General features: G+C 37.6%; 2 protein-coding genes across 12 annotated transcripts in view; one reads left to right on the top strand and one right to left on the bottom strand.

Moving 5' to 3' along the window:
• LOC129536989 (uncharacterized) overlaps positions 1-15871 on the bottom strand; it is a 101987-nt gene extending 86116 nt beyond the window's left edge. The window contains exons 1-3 of one of the 8 annotated variants that reach the window (XR_016037593.1): positions 15228-15441; positions 12958-14413; positions 79-1223 (exon numbers count right to left, since the gene is read on the bottom strand). Coding sequence is in view for 7 of the 8 variants with exons in the window: in XM_088836990.1 (XP_088693116.1) it covers positions 15231-15401; positions 15564-15842 (450 nt within the window). In the remaining variant the exon portion in view is untranslated. Of the gene's footprint in view, positions 1-78; positions 14414-15200; positions 15442-15563 lie in introns of those variants that run through there. The other 7 variants (XM_088836988.1, XM_088836987.1, XM_088836989.1 and 4 more) reach the window with 7 other exon arrangements.
• CNOT2 (CCR4-NOT transcription complex subunit 2) overlaps positions 15732-24881 on the top strand; it is a 121635-nt gene continuing 112485 nt past the window's right edge. For 2 of the 4 annotated variants that reach the window (XM_055396238.2, XM_055396231.2), the window contains exon 1: positions 15732-15873. Coding sequence is in view for 1 of the 4 variants with exons in the window: in XM_055396230.2 (XP_055252205.1) it covers positions 15869-15873 (5 nt within the window). In the remaining 3 variants the exon portion in view is untranslated. The remainder of the gene's footprint in view (positions 15874-24881) is intronic. The other 2 variants (XM_055396235.2, XM_055396230.2) reach the window with 2 other exon arrangements.

The following is a 24881-nucleotide window of genomic DNA, read 5'->3' as shown; positions in this document are numbered from 1 at the left end:
AGCATAGTGACTCAGTTATACACATACCAGGTGGGCCAAAAAGTTCCTTCAATTTTTTAAGTAAACATAAAAGACAAATTTTTCATTTTCACGAACTTTATTGAACACTGTATTAACTGCTTTGTTCCACTACCTTCTGCCATTTTTCAGGTAATTTCATAATTTCCAAACTTTTCAAGCAAAGAATAGTGCTTCTTATCCAGGGAATTGAAATTTTTTTTCCATTAAGAGAATTTGGTAAAGATTGAAACAAATGGAAATCCAAAGGTCTGGTTAACACAGCAGATGAATCAACACTTTCTAGTCAAGCTGTAATAGTTTTTGCCTGGTCATCAAAGAAACATGTGGTCTTGTGTTATCCTGACGGAAGATTATGTTTTTTCTCTTGACTAATTCTGGAATTTTCAAGTGCCACTTTCGGTTGGCCAAATTGGGAACAGTACTTGTTGGAACTGTTTGTTTTTCCAGAAAGTGAAAGTGCAGTCATTCAGTCGTGTCTGACTCTGCAACCCCATGAACTGGGGCCTACCAGGATCCTCCGTCCATGGGATTTTCCAGGCAAGAGTACTGGAGTGGATTGCCATTGCCTTCTCCAAGAGATCTTCCCAACCCAGGGATCGAACTCGGGTATCCCGCATTGTAGGCAGATGCTTTACCATGAGCCAAAAGGGAAGTAAGGAGCTCATAATACAGGACTTCCTTCCAATCCTACCACATACACAACATCACCTTCTTTGTGTGAAGACCAGTCCTTGGTGTGGTTGGCAGTGGTTCATTACACTTGCCCCAGGATCTCTCTTCCATGCCACGTTACTGTACAATATCCACTTTCCATCATCCACTTCGTTTTAAAACCAGAATGTTGTCATTATGTTTCAGTAGAGAATCACACGTGGAAATATAAATTTTTTTTTCACTTAATTTATGTGGAACCTAAACATCAAAGCAATGAACATAGCAGGCTTGTGTAAATGATTTTCAGCACTCGATTTGGATATTTTGAGGATGTCAGCTATCAACCTTGTGGTATGTTGATTGTTCTCAATTAATGTCTTGATTTGATTATGCTATCAACTTCAACTGCTCTACCTGACTACAGAGCAACCTCTAACAAGAAATCTCCAGCACAAAACTTTGCAAACCACTTTTGAGACATTTGATCAGTCACAGCATCTTCTCCAAACGCTGCACAAATCTTCTGCTTCAGCTGTGTTTATACCTTTCTTGAAATAATAAAGCATAATATGAAGAAAGTTTTTCTTCCATCTTTCATATTAAAATGGCTACACAAACATCAAAATTTTGATTAAGTTTTTTTTTTAAAATGCACGCTATGACAACTGTCACAATAAGAATTGTTTCAAATGAAGTGAAAGACACCTAAGCACTACTAAAGCTCTCTTATGGAAAAAAGTGAATGAACCTTTTGGCCAACCCAATATATACATAAAAAAATTTTTTTTTCCCATTATGGTTTATCTCAGGAGATTGGATACAGTTTCCTGTGCCATACAGTAGAACCCTGCTATTTACCCATTCTGAATGACATAGTTTGCATTTATCAACTCCAAACTCCCAGTCCATCCCTCTCTCTTCCCCTACTTCCCCTCAGCAACCATGAGTCTGATCTCTACATCTGTGAGTCTACTGCTGTTTTGTAGGTAGGTTCATTTCTGACATATTTTATTTGGCCGCACTGTGAGGCATGTGGGATTTTACTTCCCTGGCCAGCGACTGACTGCAGCAGAATGTGGATCTTAATCACTGCTAGGGAAGTCTTGTGACATATTTTAGATTCCACAGAGAAGTGATATCATAAGGTATTTGTCTTTCTCTTTCTGACTTACTTTACTTAGCATGAGAATCTATAGTTGCATCCATGTTGCTGCAAATGTGTCTGTTTTTACAATCTTTTCTTTCATTTTTCCTTTCAGATGTTACACTATCATGCTTTTCTTTGACATCCTTAGGTTATATGGTTATTTCACATTATAGCAACTACTATTTTTTTAATGTTTGGTTCATTCCATATATTATGCTAAGCATTTACATAGATCATCTCTTAAGTTTTAATTCTGAAAAGGCATATTTCTAAATGCAATTTTTAGATAACAAAACTGAGGCTTAATGAGGTTAGCACCTTGCCCAAGGTCACTTAGCTTGCCTGTGTCTTAGCTGGATATAATTCCAGTTCTGAGCTATTCTAAAACCCTAAGCTCTTAACCTTTGCTTTTCAAATCCTTGGCAATTCACTAATATATTCTTAAATATCTTTGATTTCTCATAAAAAATGCTTGGTTTTGAAATTTCAAAAATGATTTAAAAATTAATAACTATACTTTGGATCACAGGGAAGATTAATTTATAAAATACTTTTGCCTGATTTGAATGCCATATTTTCATTTGTGTTTGTAAGTTGGAGCCAAGTTATAAAACTTAAATTGCCTTGAGCTATACAGTAAGAAACAGAAACGAACAAATGAATGATGCATATGTGCCAGGGAAAGGTCAAAAGCTGTGACTGCTTGCTTCTGGAACAAAGCCTTAAAAACTGGCTGGGAAAATTGAGTTACCATGTAGCAATACCAGTATACCCCCAAAACCAAATATGTGCTGTATGAATTTCCAATGATTTTAAGCTCAACAATACTGTTACATTAAAATCAATGCAATTAATTTAAAATATTTTAGCTTAATTTCCATTTTTTTCCAAATAGTTAAAAAGAGCTATCAGCACAGTTGAGCTATTTCAAATCCTGAAAGACGATGCTGTGAAAGTGCCCTACTCAATATGCCAGCAAATTTGGAAAACTCAGCAGTGGCCACAGGACTGGAAAAGGTAAATTTTCATTCCAATCCCAAAGAAAGGCAATGCCAAAGAATGCTCAAATTATCGCACAGTTGCACTCATCTCACATGCTAGTAATGTACTGCTTAAAGTTCTCCAAGCCAGGCTTCAGCAATATGTGAACTGTGAACTTCCAGATGTTCAAGCTGGTTTTAGAAAAGGCAGAGGAACCAGAGATCAAATTGCCAATATCTGCTGGATCATCGGAAAAGCAAGAGTTCCAGAAAAACAGCTACTTCTGCTTTATTGACTATGCCAAAGTCTTTGACTGTGGATCACAATAAACTGGAAAATTCTCAAAGAGATGGGAATCCCAGACCACCTTACCTGCCTCTTGAGAAACCTGTATGCAGGTCAGGAAGCAACAGTTAGAACTGGACATGGAACAACAGACTGGTTCCAAATAGGAAAAGGAGTACGTCAAGGCTGTATATTGTCACCCTGCTTATTTAACTTATACGCAGAGTACATCATGAGAAACGCTGGGCTGGAGGAAGCACAAGCTGGTATCAAGATTGCCGGGAGAAACGTCAATAATCTCAGATTTGCAGATGACACCACCCTTATGGCAGAAAGTGAAGAACTTAAGAGCCTCCTGATGAAAGTGAAAGAGGAGAGTGAAAAAGTTGACTTAAAGCTCAACATTCAGAAAATTAAGATCATGGCATCCGTTCCCATCACTTCATGGCAAATAGATGGGGCAACAGTGGAAACAGTGGATGACTTTATTTTCCTGGGTTCCAAAATCACTGCAGGTGGTGAATGCAGCCATCAAATTAAAATATGCACACTCCTTGGAAGGCAAGTTATGACCAACCTAGACAGCATATTAAAAAGCAGAGACATTACCTTGTCCACAAAGGTCCGTCTAGTCAAGGCTATGGTTTTTCCAGTGGTCACGAATGGATGTGAGAGTTGGACTATAAAGAAAGCTGAGCGCCAAAGAACTGATGCTTTTGAACTGTGGTGTTGGAGAGTCCCTTGGACTACAAGGAGATGCAACCAGTCCATCCTAAAGGAGATCAGCCCAGGGTGTTCATTGGTAGGACTGATGTTGAAGCTGAAACTCCAATACTTTGGCCACCTGATGTGAAGAGCTGACTGATTTGAAAAGACCCTGATGCTGGGTAAGACTGAGGGCAGGAGGAGAAGGAGATGACAAAGGATAAGATGGTTGGCTGGCATCACCGACTCAAAGGACATGGTTTGGGTGGACTCTGGGAGTTGGTGATGGACAGGGAGGCCTGGCGTGCACGGTTCATGGGGTCTCAAAAAGTCGGACATGACTGAGCGACTTAACTGAACTGATCAGCACAGGCCTAAATCAGGTTTTCTACTGTGTAATAAAAATAATTTCTCACATTGCGCTTGGTCACTCAGTCATGTCTGACTTTTGCAACCCCAAAGACTGTAGCCTGCCAGGCTCCTCTGTCCATGGGATTCTCCTGGCAAGAATACTGGAATGGATTGCCATTTCCTTCTCCAAATTTCACTCACTGGGTATACACAACTCTTACAAGGTGTTTCTATATATTCAAGATTGAGAAAGTATACAATCTGTATAGCTGATGCAAATGGCAATTCAATAAATGTTAGCTGAATTTTCACAATCTACTTAGCTCCTCCACCTTTGTTTGAATGACTCAGACAAAACTATCTCAGCATTACTCTCTTCCTCACAGTAACGGCACTGAACTCACAGTGAGTTTTAGTGGTTCTTAGACTTCTTTCATTAGGACCCCTTAGAGAATCTTATGATATCTGAGCCCCTACTCTAGAAAAAGATATAGAAAAATATTATCTACAATATTACAATCACATTTATTAACAACAAAAAAGAGACAGGCTCTTAAATTAGAAACAATTTGTGTAATCTAAGGCCTCCCTTTTAAAGACTCTTAAAGCCCCCATCTCCCATCTGTAAAGTACAAGCTATCTCAGTTTATGCAGATTGAGTCAAATTATGTAATTACGGTGCTTGCAATTTAGTAGGTGCCAAGTTGTAGCTGTAATTATTATCAGGCCAATACTGACCTTCTATTTTATCTCTAATTACTTTTTTTTTTTTTTGAGGCTTTTTTGTGCTGATTGGTTTGTCATAGCCACTATATGGTTTCCAAGGATCTCATATTCTTCTCATTGGTTGCTTGGCTTTTATTTTCAGGCCACCTATTTTTTAGATGATAATGACCCATGAGGGCTTCCCCAGTGGCTCAGTGGTAAAGAATCTCCTGCAATGCAGGAGATGCAAGAGACGTGGGTTCACTCACTAGGTTGGGAAGATCCCCTGGAGGAGGGCACAGCAACCCACTCCAGTATTCATGCCTGGAGAATCCCATAGACAGAGGAACCTGGCAGGCTATAGTCCAGTGGGTCACAAAGAGTCAGAAATAACTGAAGTGGTGAGCATGCAAGCACGACCCATAAAAACACTTGAGAGTAATAACATCTTTAACGTTCAGCTGAGAATATTAAGTGGCTTTAATATTGCTGCTATAAATTCCAAACGTGATGAATAATAAAAGAGAGAAATTCAATATAAGAACAAGATACCTGAAGATAAGATTGGTTTGGAAGTGTACACTGGGTGTCTCCCACATACATATGGCATACAGGAATATGGGAGAAATTATACTATTATACCTACATCATGTACTTTCTTGAGAACTAAATGACAATAAAACAATGTGGGGTACAAAACTGAGATTCAGTCACATTTGAATAATGAATGATAAATGAATACCAAGTCAGAACAGAACATCCTATTAAGATGAAGCATTTGTTCTATTATTTTCAAAACTGGTTAAAAACATACTTTTATGCTCATATCTGGAAAACAACTCACAGAGGATACAGAAAATTTACAGAAGTCAGAAAAAATGCCCTGAAAATAATGCAAAGCTTTGGAAAATCACGATAGAAATCCTTTATATGACAAACTCTAAGCAACGGTCCAAACTTTCTTACTTTATTTGCATTGTCATTGTAGTATTTTCCAGCAGTGAATATTTCATGAAATGTACAGGTGACAGGATGAAGATATTTTGGTTATGTGTTTGATAAGAGTTACTGTTTTCATCATTAGGAGATTAAACAAAATGAAGTCTAATAAAGATTCTCAAGCATTAAAAAATGCTTCCATAAGTAAACAGTAACCCTAATCTGTGTGGAAGTTCATAAAAAAGTGATCTTAAGAAGAATATGTATAATAAAAGATGTTCCCCTCCCCAGAAAGACAGCAGTCTTATGATAAATTTATCATAATGACTCTCATTTTATAATGGTGATTGCTTCATTTAATGTATAGTATGCTGGGGTTTTTTCAAATTGTTTTAGATCTTATGCATTTATGATTCTATGTAGTTTCTAAAAATATGTAAAGTTGAACCTGTGATCCAGTAACAATTTTTATTGTACTAAATTTTTCAGACTGGGAAGGAAAGCTAACGGCTTTATTCCTTTCATATTTTAAAGATTTCAGAGTTGAACATTAGTAATGTATTTCTTTTATTAAATCTTGGTAACTTAATTTTGGTACATGTATTACCGAAATATTTGTCACTCTTACTGCACAGATTTGTTGTAACTATTTTGTTTCAATGAAACTGGTATTGTGTTCTCAGACATTATTACCAATGCAGTCTTTGTGAACTAAATTAACTACTCATGTTTAACCAGATAATGGACAGAGGGTTCCTTTTTGAAACCAATGCTTACTCTTCAAAAGCTGCTGTTCCTAATATGCACTGAACAAATGTGTAATAGTTTATGCCAGACTTACACATTATCAAGCACTGTAAAGTAATGAGAGGTAATGTTAGAAAATTTAAACTTTTCAGGGTTGAATTATATTTCAAGGGTCAACTGTATTTTGTTGACTCTTTTGCAAGTGTAGGGAAACATCATGCAAAAGAATCAGCTTTTACTTTAGAACTGATTTGAATAGGTAAAAACTTACATCTCATTAGTTTTGGGATGATTCACAGATTAAGATCTCATCTTGGTAAGATAAGAGCAGTGATAAAAGTAGATAAAATGAACAAATACTATAAAGGATTCTATTTAACTTTTTTTTAGTGCTAAAACCTGGGAATGGATTGACTATTGGTGACTTATTGAAAGCCATCCATATCAACTCTTCCGCCTGGCATTTAAAATACTCCCAAATTTACATAAATTCCACTACCCCTCTGCTTATCTTAGGCCAATTCTTGCCTCTGGTCCATGCTCATTTCAGCATCTGAGTTGGCCTGAATTGTGTCCCCACCTCCAATATTTATGAGGTACTTATCTCTGCTAGTTCAGAATGTCACTGTATTTGGAGACAGGCTATTTTAAAAAGTAATTAAGGTTAAATGAGGTCATATAGGTATGTACTAACCCAATATGCTTGGTGTTCTTATAAAAAAGGGAAATTTGGAGACAGACTCACAGGGAAAATAAATTTGTTCAAGTCATCTAGTCACTGGTACTCTGTAGTGGCAATCTGCCTTTTGTCATGTTCTTTCTCACTGAAAATGTCTCTTCCTTTCATCCACATCTATCCAAACTATGTCGCTGAACATGAAACAAGCAGCTACATGGTGAAGCTATCCCTCACATGCCCGTCTGTTCTCACTTCTCCTTACTGATCTAGCAGAGTTTATATATACTCTACCACAGATTTTAGCAATTTCTAGCACAAGTCAGAGAAAGCAATGGCAACCCACTCCAGTACTCTTGCCTGGAAAATCCCATGGACGGAGGAGCCTGGTAGGCTGCAGTCCATGGGGTCGCTAAGAGTTGGACACGACTGAGCAACTTCACTTTTACTTTTCACTTTCACGCATTGGAGAAGGAAATGGTAACCCACTCCAGTGTTCTTGCCTGGAGAAGCCCAGGGACGGGGGAGCCTGGTGGGCTGCCGTCTATGGGGTTGCACAGAGTCGGACACGACTGAAGAGACTTAGTAGCAGCAGCAGCAGCACATAAAGTAGAAATCATAAAGGATTTCATGAGTTAATACAGGAAAAATGCTTAAAACAGTGCCTGTGGTATACGCATTTGCTTTATCTGTTGCTATTACTATCTCCTAGTTATATTTTTCTCTAATCAAATCATGTTACTCATGAGACTCTTTTTAGTACAATGCTGGGCATATTAATACTAAAAACACCTGATGCATAAAATTCTTAGGTCTAACCTTATTTATCACATAGATCTTTCTGGGGCACCTGCTTAACTGCTTTCCTATATTGTGTAAAGGAAGATAAAATGATAAAAATACAGGGTTTCTACCTCAAGTTCCTTACAAATGGTCAAAGAATTTTACACTTCCTTCTGGCGAGATATTTTTGAGGACTTAACATTTGTCAATACTGTGCTAGAAAAAGGGAAAAAAGGATAAAGCAAATATAGTTCTTGCCTGTAAGCAGTTCATCGTCTAGTTGGGCAAAACCCAATTTTATAAGAAGTAAAGAAAAAAAGTGGGTTCAGAAAATTTTCACACGAGATAAGTCCCAAAGGAAGCTTTATGGGTTCTACTACTGAATAACAAATTAATCCAAATCATAGCAGCTTCAAACAACAAATACTATCTCAGATTCAGGAGGGGCTTAGCTAGGTGGTTCTTGTTCAGGTCTCTTATGAAGTAATAGTTAAGCTGCTGACTAGGGCTGGAGTCATCTCAAAGGGGCCCACCTTAGCTTTTGAGTTCACTCACAGTTGTCCACAGGCTTTGGTTTCTTTTCGGCTGGGATAATTTATTTCTAGGCACACAGGCTTCTCCAGAGGCTGTCTGAATGTCCCATGACAAGGCAGCGGGCTTCCCTTGGAGTGACTCGAGAATATGCAGGAGAAATAACTCAACGCCTTTTATGACCTAGTCTCAGAGTCACAGTCTCTTCTATCTTATTCTATTTACAAGAAGAAATTCACAATATTCAGCTCACATTTAGAAAGACGTGAATTAAGTAGTTCCACATCCTGAAGAATAAAGTATCAAATATTTTGCAGACATATTTTTTTTTTTGGTCACGTTACACAGCTTTGGGGATCTTAGTACCCTGCCTGATCAGGGATGGAACTCATGCTCTCAGCAGTTCAAGTGCAGAGTTCTAACCATTGGATTGCCAGGGAATTCCCTTATGGACATATTTTTAAAACCAGCATAGAAGACTATACCGGTTTAACATATTTTGAGGGGAGGAAGTGGTCACTCAAGGCAGAGGGAAAACTGCAAGGTTCGAAGCATGAAGTATCATGTATTAGGATAGACCCACAAGTAATAACTAAGGCTACAAATATAGGAAGGTGTTAACAACATGAAGAGCTTTATGCCTCATGGAAAGGAGTTTGCACTTTTAACTTGCGGTGGATAAGGCATATCATTATAAAGATTTTAGGCAGCCGGGTCTCAGATGTGCACTGTAAAATCTGGTGGTAGTCTGGAAGACTGAGGAGGGGTAAAACTTAGTGAAGACCAATTTAAACAAAATCTCTCAAAGTTCAGACGAGAGGTGATGATGAAATGATTAAGAGAATGGCTAAAGAAATGGAGAGCTAAGGGAGGATCCTAGAAGTATTTAGAAGGTAAACCATACAAGAAATGGAAATTAGTTGTGGGGCATGGGACGAAGAAAGGTTATAAGATATCAGGTTTGTGTATTAGGTATATGTATGATACTATTTCCCCAAATCATCCACTTTTTTCTTTAAAGATAAAGGTAGAATTTTAATTAGTATAAAAATATATTCTATGAAAGTTAATAAAAACTATGAAATAGAAATAATGAAACAAAAATAATTAACAGATACTTCTAAAGGACTGAATTAATAATTTGCACATATCCTGTTGGGCCTTTGCAAGACTTACAAACTTTTTTTTTTTAAAAATTGGATATTTTAAAACCTTCCCTTCATACTTTATATATCAGGTCAATAAAATTTCTTCCATATCATTTTCAATGACTGAATACTGCTCTGTTGCATCCATGGAACTTAATTTAACTAATATCCTAATAAACAATGCAATAATGAATATTCTTGCAATCCAATTATTACATATATCTTTATTTTCTATGATACATTTCTAGAAGAGGAACTGCAGGATCAAATGCATATATTCAAGGCTTTTGATACATACTGCCAAACTGCATACTAGACCTTCAAGGCGTTTGATACATATTACCCAACTGCACACTAGAGATATGACAATTTACACTCTCAGCAGTGTAACAAGTCCTGCTTCTCTGATCCCTTGCCAATATTATCAAGACATGATCACCTGTTAAAATAATACCTGAAGACCAAATTAATGTTTAACATGTCAGGTCACTCCTAAGTTGGACTTACAATTAAACTTTTATAATATTACCATTCAAAGCTTTAAGATTCTTCCATATATTTTAGATGAAGAATCTAAGGTCCAGTAAGTTACAGAGTAAATCAGACCACTATGTAGTGGGAGCTTCTGCCCCAGATTATTATTTTGCAGCACTTTTTGATTTGCCAGTTTGGTTCACCAACTAAGCTTTTTCTGTAATAACCTTATTAGTGTTAGTCACTCAGTCGTATCCGACTGTTTGCAACCCCATGGACTATATATAGTCTGCCAGGTTCCTCTGTCCATAGGATTTTCCAGGCAAGAACACTGGAGTAGGTTGCCATTTCCTTCTCCAGGGGATCTTCCCCACCCAGGGATTGAACTCAGGTCTCCTGCATTGCAGGCACTCTTTTCCATCTGAGCCACCTGGGAAGCCCAACCTTATTATGGATACCAGAAAAAAGGCATATATCTTTATTATTAAGGGCTTATACCATTAATTTAGACTATTTCTCCTAGCTGCTTCCTACTTTGGATTTTATACATTACCTGTTGAAGGAAAATTTACGACATCTATTTTTAAAAAGTCTACCTAATCTTGGATAAGGATCTGTTTTATTCATTCAATGATTCCTTTATTCACTGTCTCATTCCTTCAGCAGTACTTATGTAATGCATACTGTTTAGAGAATAAAGCAATGAGATTTCTGTATTCAGAAATAGTCTCTGCTCCCACAGAACTTACATTTTTAACAGGGTGAAAGGAAACAGATAAGCAGTAACAAAGAAGATAATGATACAGTTACAAATGCTGTTATGAAAACAGAGGGCCATGTGTGAGAAAAATGGGAAAAGGAGCTACTTTAGATACAGAGGCTAGGGAATGCTGGTCAGAAATGATACCTGAATTAAAAGCTGATGGGTGAGAATGAATTAGCCATACACAGAGAAAACACACCTCAGGCAGAAAAAAATTGGAAGTGCACAGGTTTTGAGATGGAGTATCAGTTCAACTGAGAATAAGATGCCCTCAATAGTGGCTTCCGAACTGTGGTGTTGGAGAAGACTGTTTAGAGTCCCTTGGACTGCAAGGAGATCCAACCAGTCCATCCTAAAGGAAATCAGTCCTGAATATTCATTGGAAGGACTGATGCTGAAGCTGAAACTCCAATACTTTGGCCACCTGATGTGAAGAACTAACTCTTTACAAAAGACCCTAATGCTGGGAAAGACTGAAGTCAGAGGGGGACAACAGAAGATGAGATGGTTGGATGGCCTTGGCCTCACTGACTCGGTGGATGTGAGTCTGAGCAAGCTCGGGGAGCTGGTGATGGATAGGGAAGCCTGGCGTGCTACAGTCCATGGGGTTGCAAGAGTTGGACACAACTGAGCGACTGAACTGAAATAGTGGCTTTTGCAAGATAAAAGTTTACATTTTCCTCACATTAGTACCTGTACATAAGGAGTGAGGGCTGATACACTACTTACAAAGATCTCAAGGACCCACATTTTCACCCAGCTGAGGTCCTGCCATCCCTCCGGGAAAAGGGAGCTTGCATATGCCAAATGGCTGTCATATCTATATTCCAGGATGCAGGATATAAAAAGAAAGAAAAGCACTGAAGGTGTGCAGCAGCTATCTTTTAAGAACAGTTTTGGACGGAGTCACATATACCTTATACTCTATTGGCCATAACTACTACACAGCTACACGAGGCTAGAAAATAGTCTTTATTCTGGACGCCCGTATGTCCATGTCTATTACTATTAAAAAAAAGAGAAATTTTAGGGGACAACAGTCTTTGTCTGCTACAGACTAGAAAAAGCTTGGTACGTGACAAAAACAGAAAGGAGGCAATGAGAGGGTGAGGATAAGATGAGTTTGGAGAATTAGATTATGCAGTTTTTAAGGCCATGGTAAGGAAACTGGACTTTATTCTATTTCAGGTAAATCACTGGAGGCTTTTAAACAAGTGAGTAACGTAATTGAGTCAAGTTTTTTAAAATGGTCACTCTGGCTGGTTTCTAGAGAATGGTTTAAAAGTACAAGGAAAAACGGAATCAGAAACAGTTGGATATTGTTGTCTAAGTGATGATGGCGTGGACAGGGTGGCAGCATCAGATATGATGTGGCTGAAGGCACAATAAATACAAGGAAGAGCTGATGACAGTGACTGATAAGTAGAGTGAGAGGAATCACAGAAGATTCCTACCTTTTCGCCCGAGCAAGCGAGTGAACTGTTGGGAGTACTGTTTGTGGAAATCAGAAAGACTACAGGAAAAGTTTGGATTTAAACGTTTTGTTTCAGCACATGTTAATTTTGAGATACCTTTCTTATTTTTTTGCCATGGTAAGATTTTCAGTAATGTCTATACCTTTTAAACAATGTGAGGTCTCCCTTTTCTACAACTATTAATGTGAAAGTGAAAGTTGCTCAGTTGTGTCCGACTCTTTGCGACCCCATGGACTATAAAATTCATGGAATTCTCCAGGCCAGAAGACTGAAGTGGGTAGCCTTTCCCTTCTCCAGGGGATCTTCCCAACCCAGGGATCAAACCCAGGTCTCCCACATTGCAGGCATATTCTTTATCAGCTGAACCACAAGGTAAGCCCAAGAATACTGGAGTGGGTAGTCTATTCCTTCTCTAGTGGATGTTCCCAATGCAGGAATCAAACCAGGATCTCCTGCATTGTAAGCAGATTCTTTACCAACTGAGCTATGAGAGACAACTATTAATGGTCATGTATAAAGTCATTCTTCCCTTGGGTTTTCCAGATGGCACAAGGGGTAAAAAGTCTACCTACCAATGCAGGAGGCAAGACAGGAGACATGGATTCAGTTCCTGGGCGACAAAGATTCAGTTCCTGGGTCGGGAAGATCTCTGAGAGGAGAGCATGGCAACCCACTCCAGTATTCTTGCCTGGAGAATCCAACGGACAAAGGAGACTGGCGGGCTACAGTCTATGGGATCAAAGAGTTGGACACGACTGAAGCAACTTAGCATGCATACATGCATTCTTCCCTTAAGGAATTTTTTTTCTCAATCCAAAACGGAAATTTTTCTATAAGATGAATCTTACATTTCAAAAACACACAAAACACACACTCAGTATAGGCTGTTTTTCAAGAAAGACAATCTATCAAAGTGAATAGTTTAAAAAAACAAACACCTCACAACCTATCAAATGGGCAGAATTTATCAACGTTAGCACTAAAGACAAACTTTTGAAAGCAACAGGACAATGTTAAAAATGTACCACTTAGAGTGCTTATTAGAAAGCCATAAATACAAGCCCTTGGCAAATGTTGCCTTATTTAATATCTAGAACTGACCCCTAAGGTAGGTATTACATAAATTTTACAAATTTATCATATAAAGGATTGGACAGCACTAATAGAACAATTTTAAACTTGTTCTTCAGCAAGGCTTAAAGCAGATTTATCATAAACAAATATGTTCTCAAGAAAACAATAGTATCAAGGTATTTTCCCCTAACACTGCAACCATACACATTTAAGATGAAAATGTCTGTTGTTCTATCTTTCGCCAGTAAAATATCCAAGGTAATAAATACCTCAAATTAGACCTGTCTCCTTTTGTAAGTGATTTCTTCAATTTCACCCAAAGTTTATACAATTTAAAACTTATGCTTTGAGTAAATACGAGATGATGCAAATAAGGGTCATTTTTCGGCTTTAACAAAGTCCTATGCACATGTGTATGTGCACACACATGCCCTTTACTGGGCTTCCCTGGTGGCTCAGTGGTAAAGAATCAGCCTGCCCATTCAGGAGATACGGATTCCATCCCTGAGTCAGGAAGATCCCCTGGAGAAGGAAATGGGAACCCATTCCAGTATTCCTGCCTGGGAAATCCCATGGACAGAGGAGCCTGACAGGCTACAGTCCCTGGGATCACAAAAGAGTCAGATACAACTTAGTAACTAAACAACATCTGCTATATAAATCAAACTGATACTTGATGTTACCATACACATATCCACCCAACTTTTCTCATTTTATCTTACAATTCCAAATATCAGTTAGATTTTCAATTTATTAATAGCTAAATTAAAAAGCTCAGTAATACACAGATATACCTATTAATGTGTATCACATATACTTAAAGGTATTTAATCTTTTAACACACCATCTTACATAGTTGAAGAGAAAGCTGAAGAGGCAGGAAGGAACTGTTGGGGGAAAGGGAGGAAAAAGGGATGGAAGGACATTAGAAGATTTGCTCCTTCTTGAATTTTCCTGAAGTAAAAAAAAACACAATGAAGCGGAATGTTTAATAAAACAACCAGGCAAAACATTTTCTACTCGCTACATCAGCATCACCTAAGAGTTTAAATAAATTCACACAGTATCTACTAATTCATCGAAATACTTGTTACCTTTTGAACATAGAAGTCATCTATAATTTCACAGTACTCTTATTTTTCCTGCTGTTTTTGACTGACAAATGTCCCTTTCCCTTCAGTTATAAATTTTAAATTGGATTACAGTCAGTTTTTGGAAAGATGATTTTATAAACGAAACAAAACAAGGGAAGTAGAGACTTTAGTTACCCAAATGAAGGGTACTTTACATTAGTAAATTCTATTACTCAACTAGAAAGTAAACAACAATTTTCACTTTATGAAACTATATGATTCATAATATACAAGCAAATGCTCTTTTTCAGGTCCAAAAATATCAAGCAAAAGGGAAGAGTTGAGCATATACAAACGAAGAGAGAGTTATTATTTCAAAGAAAATAAAACTAATTTTACTTTGAGTAACAATTATTTTTCTGGGAAGCAGAGACTCTGCTGAAGTTTCCCAAAAAGCCACCGTAATTTCAGATGGTCTTGCTGACAGCCCAGGCGGCAGTCACTCCAGCTTACGTGGGCATTGGGGAGTTGAGAGTAAGAAAATGCTATAAATCTGATTCAGGAAAGCTCACTCCATAGAGCTTTAAAAACCTGCCCCCTCCCCCAATATGCTCCCTCCCAACAAGTTAAAAAAATAATAAAATAGGAAGCGTGATGAGTTAAAATACCAACGGTTTCGGCTGCCGATCACTCACTTCTCAAAAAGTGATGGTGACGTGCTGCTGGTCCCTGGAAGTGCGTGCCCAAGCACCGGAGGTTTCGGGGTCTGAAGGAAGAAAACTGGACAGCGATCCGATGCGTTTCAGGGAAGCAGAGGGAGGGAGGGCCGGTACGAGGCAGACGACGGAGGTGGGAGGGGGAGCGAAGCGCTGAACACAAACACAAACACGTTCCGAGTCCCCGGGAGGGCGGACCGACGCCACCTCACCATTCCCCGCCCCTGGACCCCGCGGTCCTCCCCGGACCTAGGGCCCGTGGCCCGCGCGAAGCAACCTGGACCCAGGGCAGCCTAGCGGCAGCAGAGTTCCTACTCGCTGTAACGGCTGCGGAGTAGCTACGAGCCTCCCGGTGAGTCGGTGAGAGAGAAGGTGGGGGCCGTGAGGAGGAAAACGAGGGGGTGAAGCGCCCCTCCGAGTCCCCTCTCCAACGCGCGAGTAGTCTGCCCACCCCCAACTCTGTCCGGTCCGCAATCGCCGCTCCCACCTTCCGCCGCCGCCGCCTGGAGGGAAGTCGGAACGGCGGGGGTCACGGCGGGGGTCAGAGGGTAAAGGTCTTGCTCCCAGCAGCCTCCGCGGTGGATACGTCGCCATCTTGGATCCGCGGGACAAGAAAATTCATGCGGTGAGTTTTTGGCAAATTTTCGGAAGTCTAGCAGCGGGGCGCGCGGCGGGAGCGGCGGATTCGGGGCCCTCGCAAGGCGGGGGAATGCCTCGGGGCCGGGCCGGTCGCGCCCGGGGTCCGCGGGCAGCGTCCCGGCCCGCCGCTTCCCGTTGCTTTTGTCTCGGCTCCAATCGAGAGAGGGAGAGCGGAGCGGGCGGGGAAGGGGGGGTGGTGGCGGTGGAGGGAGGGAGGGGGTGTGTATGGGGAGGGTGGTGGACGGGACGTAAAGCGTCGCTGTAGTCGGGTAGCTGCAGCGGCAGTTCTGGATCCTAGGCCCGGTCCCTTCGGCTGGCGCTGGGGCTTCCCCCAGACTCCTCTCCCCCGGGCTCCCGCCAGCACGGAGAAGCCTCCGCCGCGCTGCTGCTTGGGGAAGAAGAGAAGGCGACAGCGGCGGTGGCCAAGGACCCCGGGCCCGCTTTAGACAGCGCTGCCGCCTTCCCAGCAGTTGCCCCGGTCTTTGGCATCTCACATTCTCTCAATACACGTACATCATCTGCAACTTGCGTGTGTTTCTTTGTATGTATATGTGAAAGATGGGGGACCCTGGACTGGCTAACGGGTCTAAGGAGCTGCCAGGCCCTGGGGTACCGAAGGCTGTGGATGGTGGAAGGAGTGCAACTGTGATGCTTCCTCTGCTTCCGCACCCGGAGGGTGAAGCTTCCGTAGTCTGGTAGTGACTGAGTCCGGACAGTCCTGGGGCGGCGGAGGAACCCGAAACGCCTCGGTCTGTGAAGTTGTTAGCCCTAGGTTTCTACTTCCGCCGGGGCCTCTCCACCTTTTGCTGTCTTGAGTCTAACTGAAAAGTTTCACGGAAGAAGTGAGTAGGGTTAAAACTTAGTTCTTAGTTCAGGCTCTGGTCCGTTTGGGAGAGAAAGCCTCTAACTCTTGGTAACTGTGTTCCTTAGCGAATATGAGTTTTTTTGTTTCTGTTTTTAATGAGAACATTTCCAAGGTCTTAGAATTTGCATTTATTCCCGGCCCTGTGGATACGATATTACAACCATAAAAGTCTTACATACGGGTGCCACCCTCTTGAAAGGAACCTAAGCATCAACTCCCTTAGAATCGGAGCAGATGCCTTCAGTTTTTAACATCCAGAAGACCGAATGCAATACATTTTGTTTCATAAAACTCTTGGTCAGAGAATCCTACTCCTTTCTTAATCTTCTGGTCGTTTTCTAATAATTCAATACATTGATCGCAACCCTTAGATTCTTGGTGAAATGGTAGGAAGTACCTAGTTAGAATCTGTCACGAGGGAGGCCTTGCTTGAGTTTAGAGTTCAAAGCTGAACAAATTTTCTGTCATGCTTGATAGTAGGAATTTCTAGACCTCTGGAATCTTAAGTGCAGCTTTATTTGCCCCTTAAAACAACTTAAGTGGAAGTAATAAATATAGAGGCAGGGGATAGAAATTTGAAAATATTTGTTTACATACTGTGTTTATGTTGTTTGGAAATACTTATTTGACAAGTTATTTCTCAAACGTGTTACCAGTGAACACGTCTTTTTTGCAACTTTGGAAGGTAACTATCCTAGATGTAAGGAGTTGGTTAAGAATCGCAGTGGTCTGAAATGACTAAATGGCTGCATTCAGACAGTTTGATGTGTACATTCAGATCTCTTTTCCTGAAATACTCCTTAGTGGATCAAGATGTTTAGTTAACTTTGTCATGTTGAACATCTCTTCAGTTTGTAGTTCTTGTGTAATATTAAATCTAAAGGAAAAATACAAGATACATGTAAGAAGAAGACAACTTGTGCTCCACATGTTTCTTGACTTTGTAAGATCCTCATTTAATTTTTAAAAGGTTCTTTTCTCTCATTTTCCCCCGCTTTAGGGCTTGAAGAACAGTGACTTCTGTGATTACTTTGTATTTTAGATAGAAATTGAGAAACTCACATTTTGGCATATTGATTAATGCTGCATCAGTAAAAATAATGTGAATTTCGTTTATTGGCAGAACCCTTTTATTATAAGTTTACTGTATAAAGATATCTGTAACCTAATCTGATACTCTTGGGGAATTAGAATTGCTTATATATTTAACCAACCAACAGATAACAACCTTTTAAAGATTTTTAGTTTCTGTAATACTTTTAGTTTTAAAGTAAATTTATGTGGCAGAAAAATGAGGGCATAATGCATGAGTGATTTATGTTCCCTTCCATTTCGAATTACTTGATCTTCAAGATAAAATAAACTTCAGAATGAAATTCCTCCCCAAGAGAGCTAGTTACTTATGTTTTTACTTAATAACTTTAGATATTTACTTTACTCTTTGATTTCTGAGAGATACTTCACAGTTAGTTATAACCTGAAAATTCTTTGTTCAGAAGTAATTAAATACTTAGATTTATGAGTAGATTTTATTAGAAGTGCTTCTAACCAAGTTGTTTTGGTTTTTAATCTCTTCAGTAGATACTGGTATTAAAAGTATTTGTATTTTGAAAGACCTTTGCAGAATCTTTTGCAACCTCTGGGAAATTATAGGTTTACCTTTTCACTCACAAATATGCTTCATAAGGTTTTCTAATAATGTGGGAAAATAGTATGCTTCATGTTTACATATGAAATAATACTAGACGTTACTAGATTGGTAAAAATAAGTCAACTTTTTTTTTTTTGCTCTTTAAAAGCTGTGTTAAATAGTATTTTTTAATTGTCTTAACATTTTTAACTGTAGAAAGTTCATTCTATTATAATTACATATTTAAAAGCAAACTTTCAATGTACTTGCTTATTAGGCATTTGAGAACAACTTATGCAAATAGTGATAACAATCTTAGGAAAAGATACTACTAAGATTTTACTTGTTACTTAAACTTCTAGTAGATGTTGTGACACAAAGAAGCAAAAGAAACCCAGGTACCAGCTAGGGCAGCTTTAGAGGCAGAGTTAAACTGAGTTGCACTGTAATGTTGGAATAGAATCACACACTCTACTGATATCATAATATTGATAACAAAGGAATCATTCTGGTTGATGATAGGTGTGATTGTTCTTCCTTAACTATGGAAGATTTCTACCCCTAATGCTTAAAGGAGTAGAATTTCCTTGTGAATTTTACTGGATTTTTTTGAAATATCTATACTAAAATTGGTGTCTGCTTAGGAAGTCTACTTTTGAAAACAAATAGAACAGAGTTGTAAAAATTATTATATAATTATAATAAAATTGTTATATAATTTTTACCTTGGTTTTTTTCTTTGAACTTTTCTTTCTTTAACATATATATATATATTTTTTTTTTCTTCTTTGCTTTATTGTTTCTGTTTGACATCCTTTTTTAAACTCTTTTAAAACTCCTCTCGTGACAAGTCTGATACGGCTGGTGCTGATACGGCTTGTTTATTTATTTACTTTGTACTATTAGAAATGACCTGGAAAAAAGAATTCCTAGTGGTTTATTATTTCTGATAGTTCTCTGAAATACAGATGATAATCTTTTGGTATTGTTTCTTGGGGGTATGCTATACTGTGAATTAATAAAATGTTTTATAGTGTTTTGTTTTTTGGTAAGACCTCATAGCTTATATAATCATGAGATGCAAAATAAAGAAAACAAAACAATTTTTTCTGCATATACTTTAGTGGTTTGTATATATTTAGACTGGGGAATCTAAGTCTGTTTAGATACAGCTTGATATTTTGAACATATTTGCCACTTACCCTGAAGGTATCCCCCCTACCCTCACAGCCCCCCCCCACAGACTCCCCCATGCTTGTTTTTTTTTTGCTTTCATGCTTATGTTTTTATGTGGGGCTTGAATGGGATAATGGTGATGTTTTTACTATCACTTCTCTGTTGTTTTATAAACTTTTTTTTTCAAAACTACATAGTGCCACTTTCTTAATGAACCTATAGTGTCACTTTCTTAATGAAATCTTTCCTGATTTCCCAAATCCTTCTGCTGTACTGCTTTTATTCCTCAGATTTCTATTATTGAGTGTGTCATGCTGTATTGTAATTTACTGTCCATCCCCACCATCCATAATAACCTCCACTGGATTGTAAGCATCTGAGAGGTAGGGCTTTGTCTTTTTTATATTTACATTTCTAGTACCTTCTATGTGTGTAATACTTGGTTATCAATAAATATGCAATAAACTGAATTGGTGCCAGATTGTCACTTGACACTTAGTGCTGTCATTGTGCCTTTCCGAGTCCACACGTTGGAAGAAGATTGGAAAAGGGGATGGGGAAGAGGGGCATCCTGTATTCCTTTACTTCCTTGAATTGTTTCTCACCGTTTTGCTTTGTAATAACCTATGGGAAACTAGATAACAAGCTTCTAAGAGAAATGTGTGTGGAGTAAGAACAGGACTTTAAAAAGTAGCAAAATGTTTCTGGCAGTATCTAGGTCTACATTTCTTGCTGTATTGTATGATTAAGGTCAGTGCTTGAAGGAGATATTTTGTATTTACCCCATAATATATATTTACAGTTGCTTAACCATGAGATACTGTTAGATATGGGCTTTTTGAAGTTAGATTCTATGTCCTCGCCTTTCTCCACCGTTTTACTCCTAATGCCTGGTCCAGTGCCTAGTACAAAGTAAGAGTTCTCTAGTTTTTGAATACCGTTCTCCTTATGAAAACTGGGTGAGATGATTTAATGTATTTTTATTGGCTGTCTAAATTTCAAAAAGCTCTAAAAACGGACTTTTTAAAAAAAGCAAACATGATGGCAAATTCCAACTGAAATTAGTAGCCTAATCATAGTCTATCTGTCTTAACCTGATTTTCCATTTTTATGTAGAAATATTAATGTATTTGATTGCAAGTGCTGCCCAGGCCACCCTGTGAGGTATTAGGTCATATATGATATATATGCTATCTTTCTAAAATCTGACAAATTCCAGTTCTGAGAAATATCTGGCCTTTAAGGGTTTGAATAAGAGTTCAGTTCAGAGAGATTGTGCACCAATTTTGTGTTCATTTTTTGAGCTATAGAAATCAAAACAGTAAATGACTTCCAGAATTGCATTTACTGGAGATGTTAACATTTGACTTAAGATCTTAGAAATGTCTCATTTTCCTATGTATTTTTCATTGACAAAAAGCTGTGAAAGATACAGAGAGAGAGAATTTGTTCTAGTACTTGGGACACCAATTTTTTCTGTGCTTTTACTGAATTGAAATGTCTTTCCTTATGTGAAAGTAGATGAGAATGCACACACAGTACATATTTACTTTGCCAACAAATGATAAAATAATAGAAATATTTGTATTCTGGCAGTTTAGGTAACAGTGAATAGACTTGCCTATTTCCAAACATACTGATATATCATTTTCCATTTATATTTTTGGATGTTGAAACATAACCATTTTGTATCAACATCTGGACAAAATGTAATGACTGATCAAGTATTAATAATACAGTGTGTTTGGAGAGGAACATTTAGTTTGTGTCATATCTGGCAAGAATGTGTTTTTATAACTTTTTACAATATAGATTATGATGCTATTCATACAAATTTTGTACTTTTCTGTTTGTAAGAGTCCTTGATAGGTTGGTAAAATAATAATGATCGCTAAGTTTACTATGCTGTTCAAAGGACCTCATTCCTTTTGACTTTGTTTTACTACTTAATGTGTACGTTAGAAAAAATACTTGGTAGTCTGCAAAGCACTTTCATAATACACCACTATAATAGTGTCATTTTAATGTTAAGTGTTAAAATAAGTTTAAACTTTTTAATAAGGTTAAATTTTAACGTTAACTTAAAGATAGAACAGGCAGATTGTTTTGATTAGCATGAAAATTAGTAATTGGGAATTTTGAAGGCCATTTTATCCTTAGATTGAACCTAGCATCTAATGTCTCTCTCACTTAATTTAATGCTGCTCTATAGGGAAAATCCTGATTTATCAAATCAAGTAGGTGTAAGTAGAAGGTTTGTTTTTGTTTTTTTTCTGATCATCCTTAAGATTCAGGATCATTTAATATGGAAATTTGAAAGAGAAGTATTAGGAAATTTGTGTTTCAAGTGATTTTTTGGCAGAACACAGTAGCTGCTCCCATTTTAAAAAATGATAAACATATTCAAGAAGCACCAAAACTTAATAATCCTGTGTTATAGTGAGAGTAAGTAATAATACTGTATTACAGACACCACATTTTACAAGTTTACTTATTATTGCACAATTATTTTTTGAGGAGATCATGTGTTGAACTTTGTCTTGATTTAGTTGTACACGAAATAGTGCTTTAAGGGTATTGTTTTTATAATTTTATGAGTGAGCATTTCTAGCTTTACATTAGAAAAATTTCAGAGCCATAGAACCTTTCTAATCTATGCACATTTAAGAGCAATTGTGCGTATATTTATTGACATGCCAGGCCAAACTTTGAGGTCTGTAGCAAAACTATTTAACCTGACAGAGCAGATTACAGTCACCAGATTTTAAATTTGATACTTGATGCACTTTTGTGTTCTGTATGTTTTGTATGTTTATGAGTCACACATCCTAAAATAGATACATATGTGTAGAATAGTTATACATAGTCCAACGCTTCAGAAAATTTGAACTCTGATTGTAGTAAGATGGTTCACACATAGTTTGAAAACCGCTGAGCTTGATGCAGAGTCACTTCCAACCTACAATTATATATTTTTAAAAAATCAAGATTTTGTCTTCTCTCATAGAATTTGTTTTTGAGTAGACATTTTCAACTAAACCCTTTAATAATTTGAGTGTTTATTCTCTTCTACGTATTACAGGAAGTGCTGGGTATATATGATGGTGAACAGGACGAGTCTCTGCCTTCATGGAACTAACATCTTAGGTGGGGAGACATAGTAAACAAACACAGTTTCAGAGGATGTCAGTTATGATGAAGAAGATAAAGGGGGGTACAGTTACAGCAATTGGTTACGGATGGAAGGAGCAGACTATTTTAAGTAAGTAGGGTAATGAGGGGAAGACCTCTCTGGTGGTAGCTTTTGAACAGAAAGTGAAAAAGGAGACAGCCATGCGAAAATCTGGGTAATGGTTTTTCATGCAGAAAGAAGACCCTAAAATGGAGTCAAGTTTTTCATGTTTGATGAAAACAAGGAATTTCATCAGTAGTTAGTGCTTTCTGCATAAATGGGGCAAACTTGAAAGGGAAAAAAAGATGATTCAGACGTAAATCTTTGTCTTCCAACTGCTGAAAATGTTTTGATAAACCCAGTAGCTTATATTTTATGAAGAACTATAGAGAGGAGGAATTACTCTTCATTTAATAGATCATGATAATGTTTTCTGGATCTGGTGGAATGAGGGGTACCTCTCTGTATTAGTGGAAAATTATAAAGGATAACAAACTTAAAACTTTGTGTTTGCGTAGGATAATCAAAACATTTAAGAGATTCTGACTTTGCAGTATTTTGATAGACTTTTCTTAGAAACTAATCAGTAATGATTTTCACGTTTACTTAGATTTCCTTGTTCAGTTCAATAAATATTACCATGTACCATGAACTGTTAGAGGTGCAATAAATTAATTCTTGAAGTTGTTTTGTGATGAATGCTGTGGATACATGCTAGAGTAGAACAACCTTGTCTGAGAATAGGAAAGAGTTGGTTTTAGGTCAGTGATTTTTGAACTGGGTTCTGAAGAGTGATTTGGTGGTTCAGTTACGTGGGGGAGGGGGATACGGAATCAGCACTGCAAATATGAAAAGTCTGGAAGGATAGACTGAATTTAGAGAATGACAAAGTAATCTGTAGTACTTGATTGAATCTTGGGATCTCATGAGAAGTTGACTGAAGGAATGAATTTGCCATAGTGTGAGAGAATTTTTTTTTACATGATGAGAAATAATTAACCAGTTTTTTTTGAACAATGTGAGTGAAAATCAGATTTTTACTTCAGGGAGAAATTTTAGTTTAGAAATTATAAATCCACAGGTGATTTATAATTAGATTACAAACTTGATGTTTCAGTTTATTTCTGAAGTTTTTGAAGGATTTTTTTTTCTCTGTTAAATACAACGTATTCTGTATTTATATTGGCAGGGTTTTTTTAATTATTAACAACTTTGAAATTCTGTAGTTTGTTATTTTCCGGAGAAATTGTTATATATGTATAAACCAATGTCCATAATGAAAAGTTTTATGTTAATGAATGGAATGGGATTTGTTATGTAAATTTTAGGGCAAACAGAGTTTGAATGTTATTTGAATCTGTTTGCAGGCATGAGATTTAACATTACTTCAGTAAATTAGAATACCAAAAAAGTCTAAATTAGTGATATAATCATTCTTAGGAACTTATACCTATATGGTATTTCTAGCAGTACCTATTTTGCAATGCTGATGTGTGTGTTTTTCAAAATACTGTACATAAATTATGAATTTATTTTAGGTTGCTAGCATTATTAATTCTGACATTTTAAAAAAGAGCCCAAATGAACTGTTTTTAAATAAAAAAGATTCCCTAAGAATGCAATTTGAGCAAATTACTACTTTGATAGTATGCATTATGTCCCTTTTTATTTTTTTTTCCATAGCAGAAGTATGTTATTCTACATGATGACCTGGAGCTGCCCAAGTTGCCTAATTGTTGTTGAGTTTTTGACTGAATAAAATGGAACTGATTTTAACTATTTCCTGTTAAAGAGAGTTATATTGTGCTGGAATTTTATGTGATTTTGTTGAAGTCTCTGGTACTCTCCAGCCTGAATTGGAATCACCAGTTATGTTTTTAATTAGCTGTGTGACTTATCCTCTCTAAACTTCAGGTTTCTTATTGGGAAAATGTGGATAGGTAAACTGTATTTACCTCATAAGGTTGATATAATAAATAAAGGCTCTTGTGGGGTTTTTTGTTTGTTTTTTGAAGTGAGGTTGCAAGTGAAAGATAAGCTTCTGAAGCAAATGAGAATTAGTCACAATTTATTTCATAGAGTGCACTATGCTCTTTTTGTATTGAATTCATAAATGTAAACTAGAAGAGTGCAGTTTTGTTCTTACATGTT

The sequence above is a fragment of the Moschus berezovskii genome, chromosome 6 (genome assembly GCF_049115385.1).
Source record: "Moschus berezovskii isolate FMDL1 chromosome 6, NW_MosBer_1.0, whole genome shotgun sequence".
In the NCBI taxonomy this organism is placed as follows: Eukaryota; Metazoa; Chordata; class Mammalia; order Artiodactyla; family Moschidae; genus Moschus; species Moschus berezovskii.
Note: the sequence above shows the minus strand (reverse complement) of the source record. Positions and strands in the feature narration are given on the sequence as shown.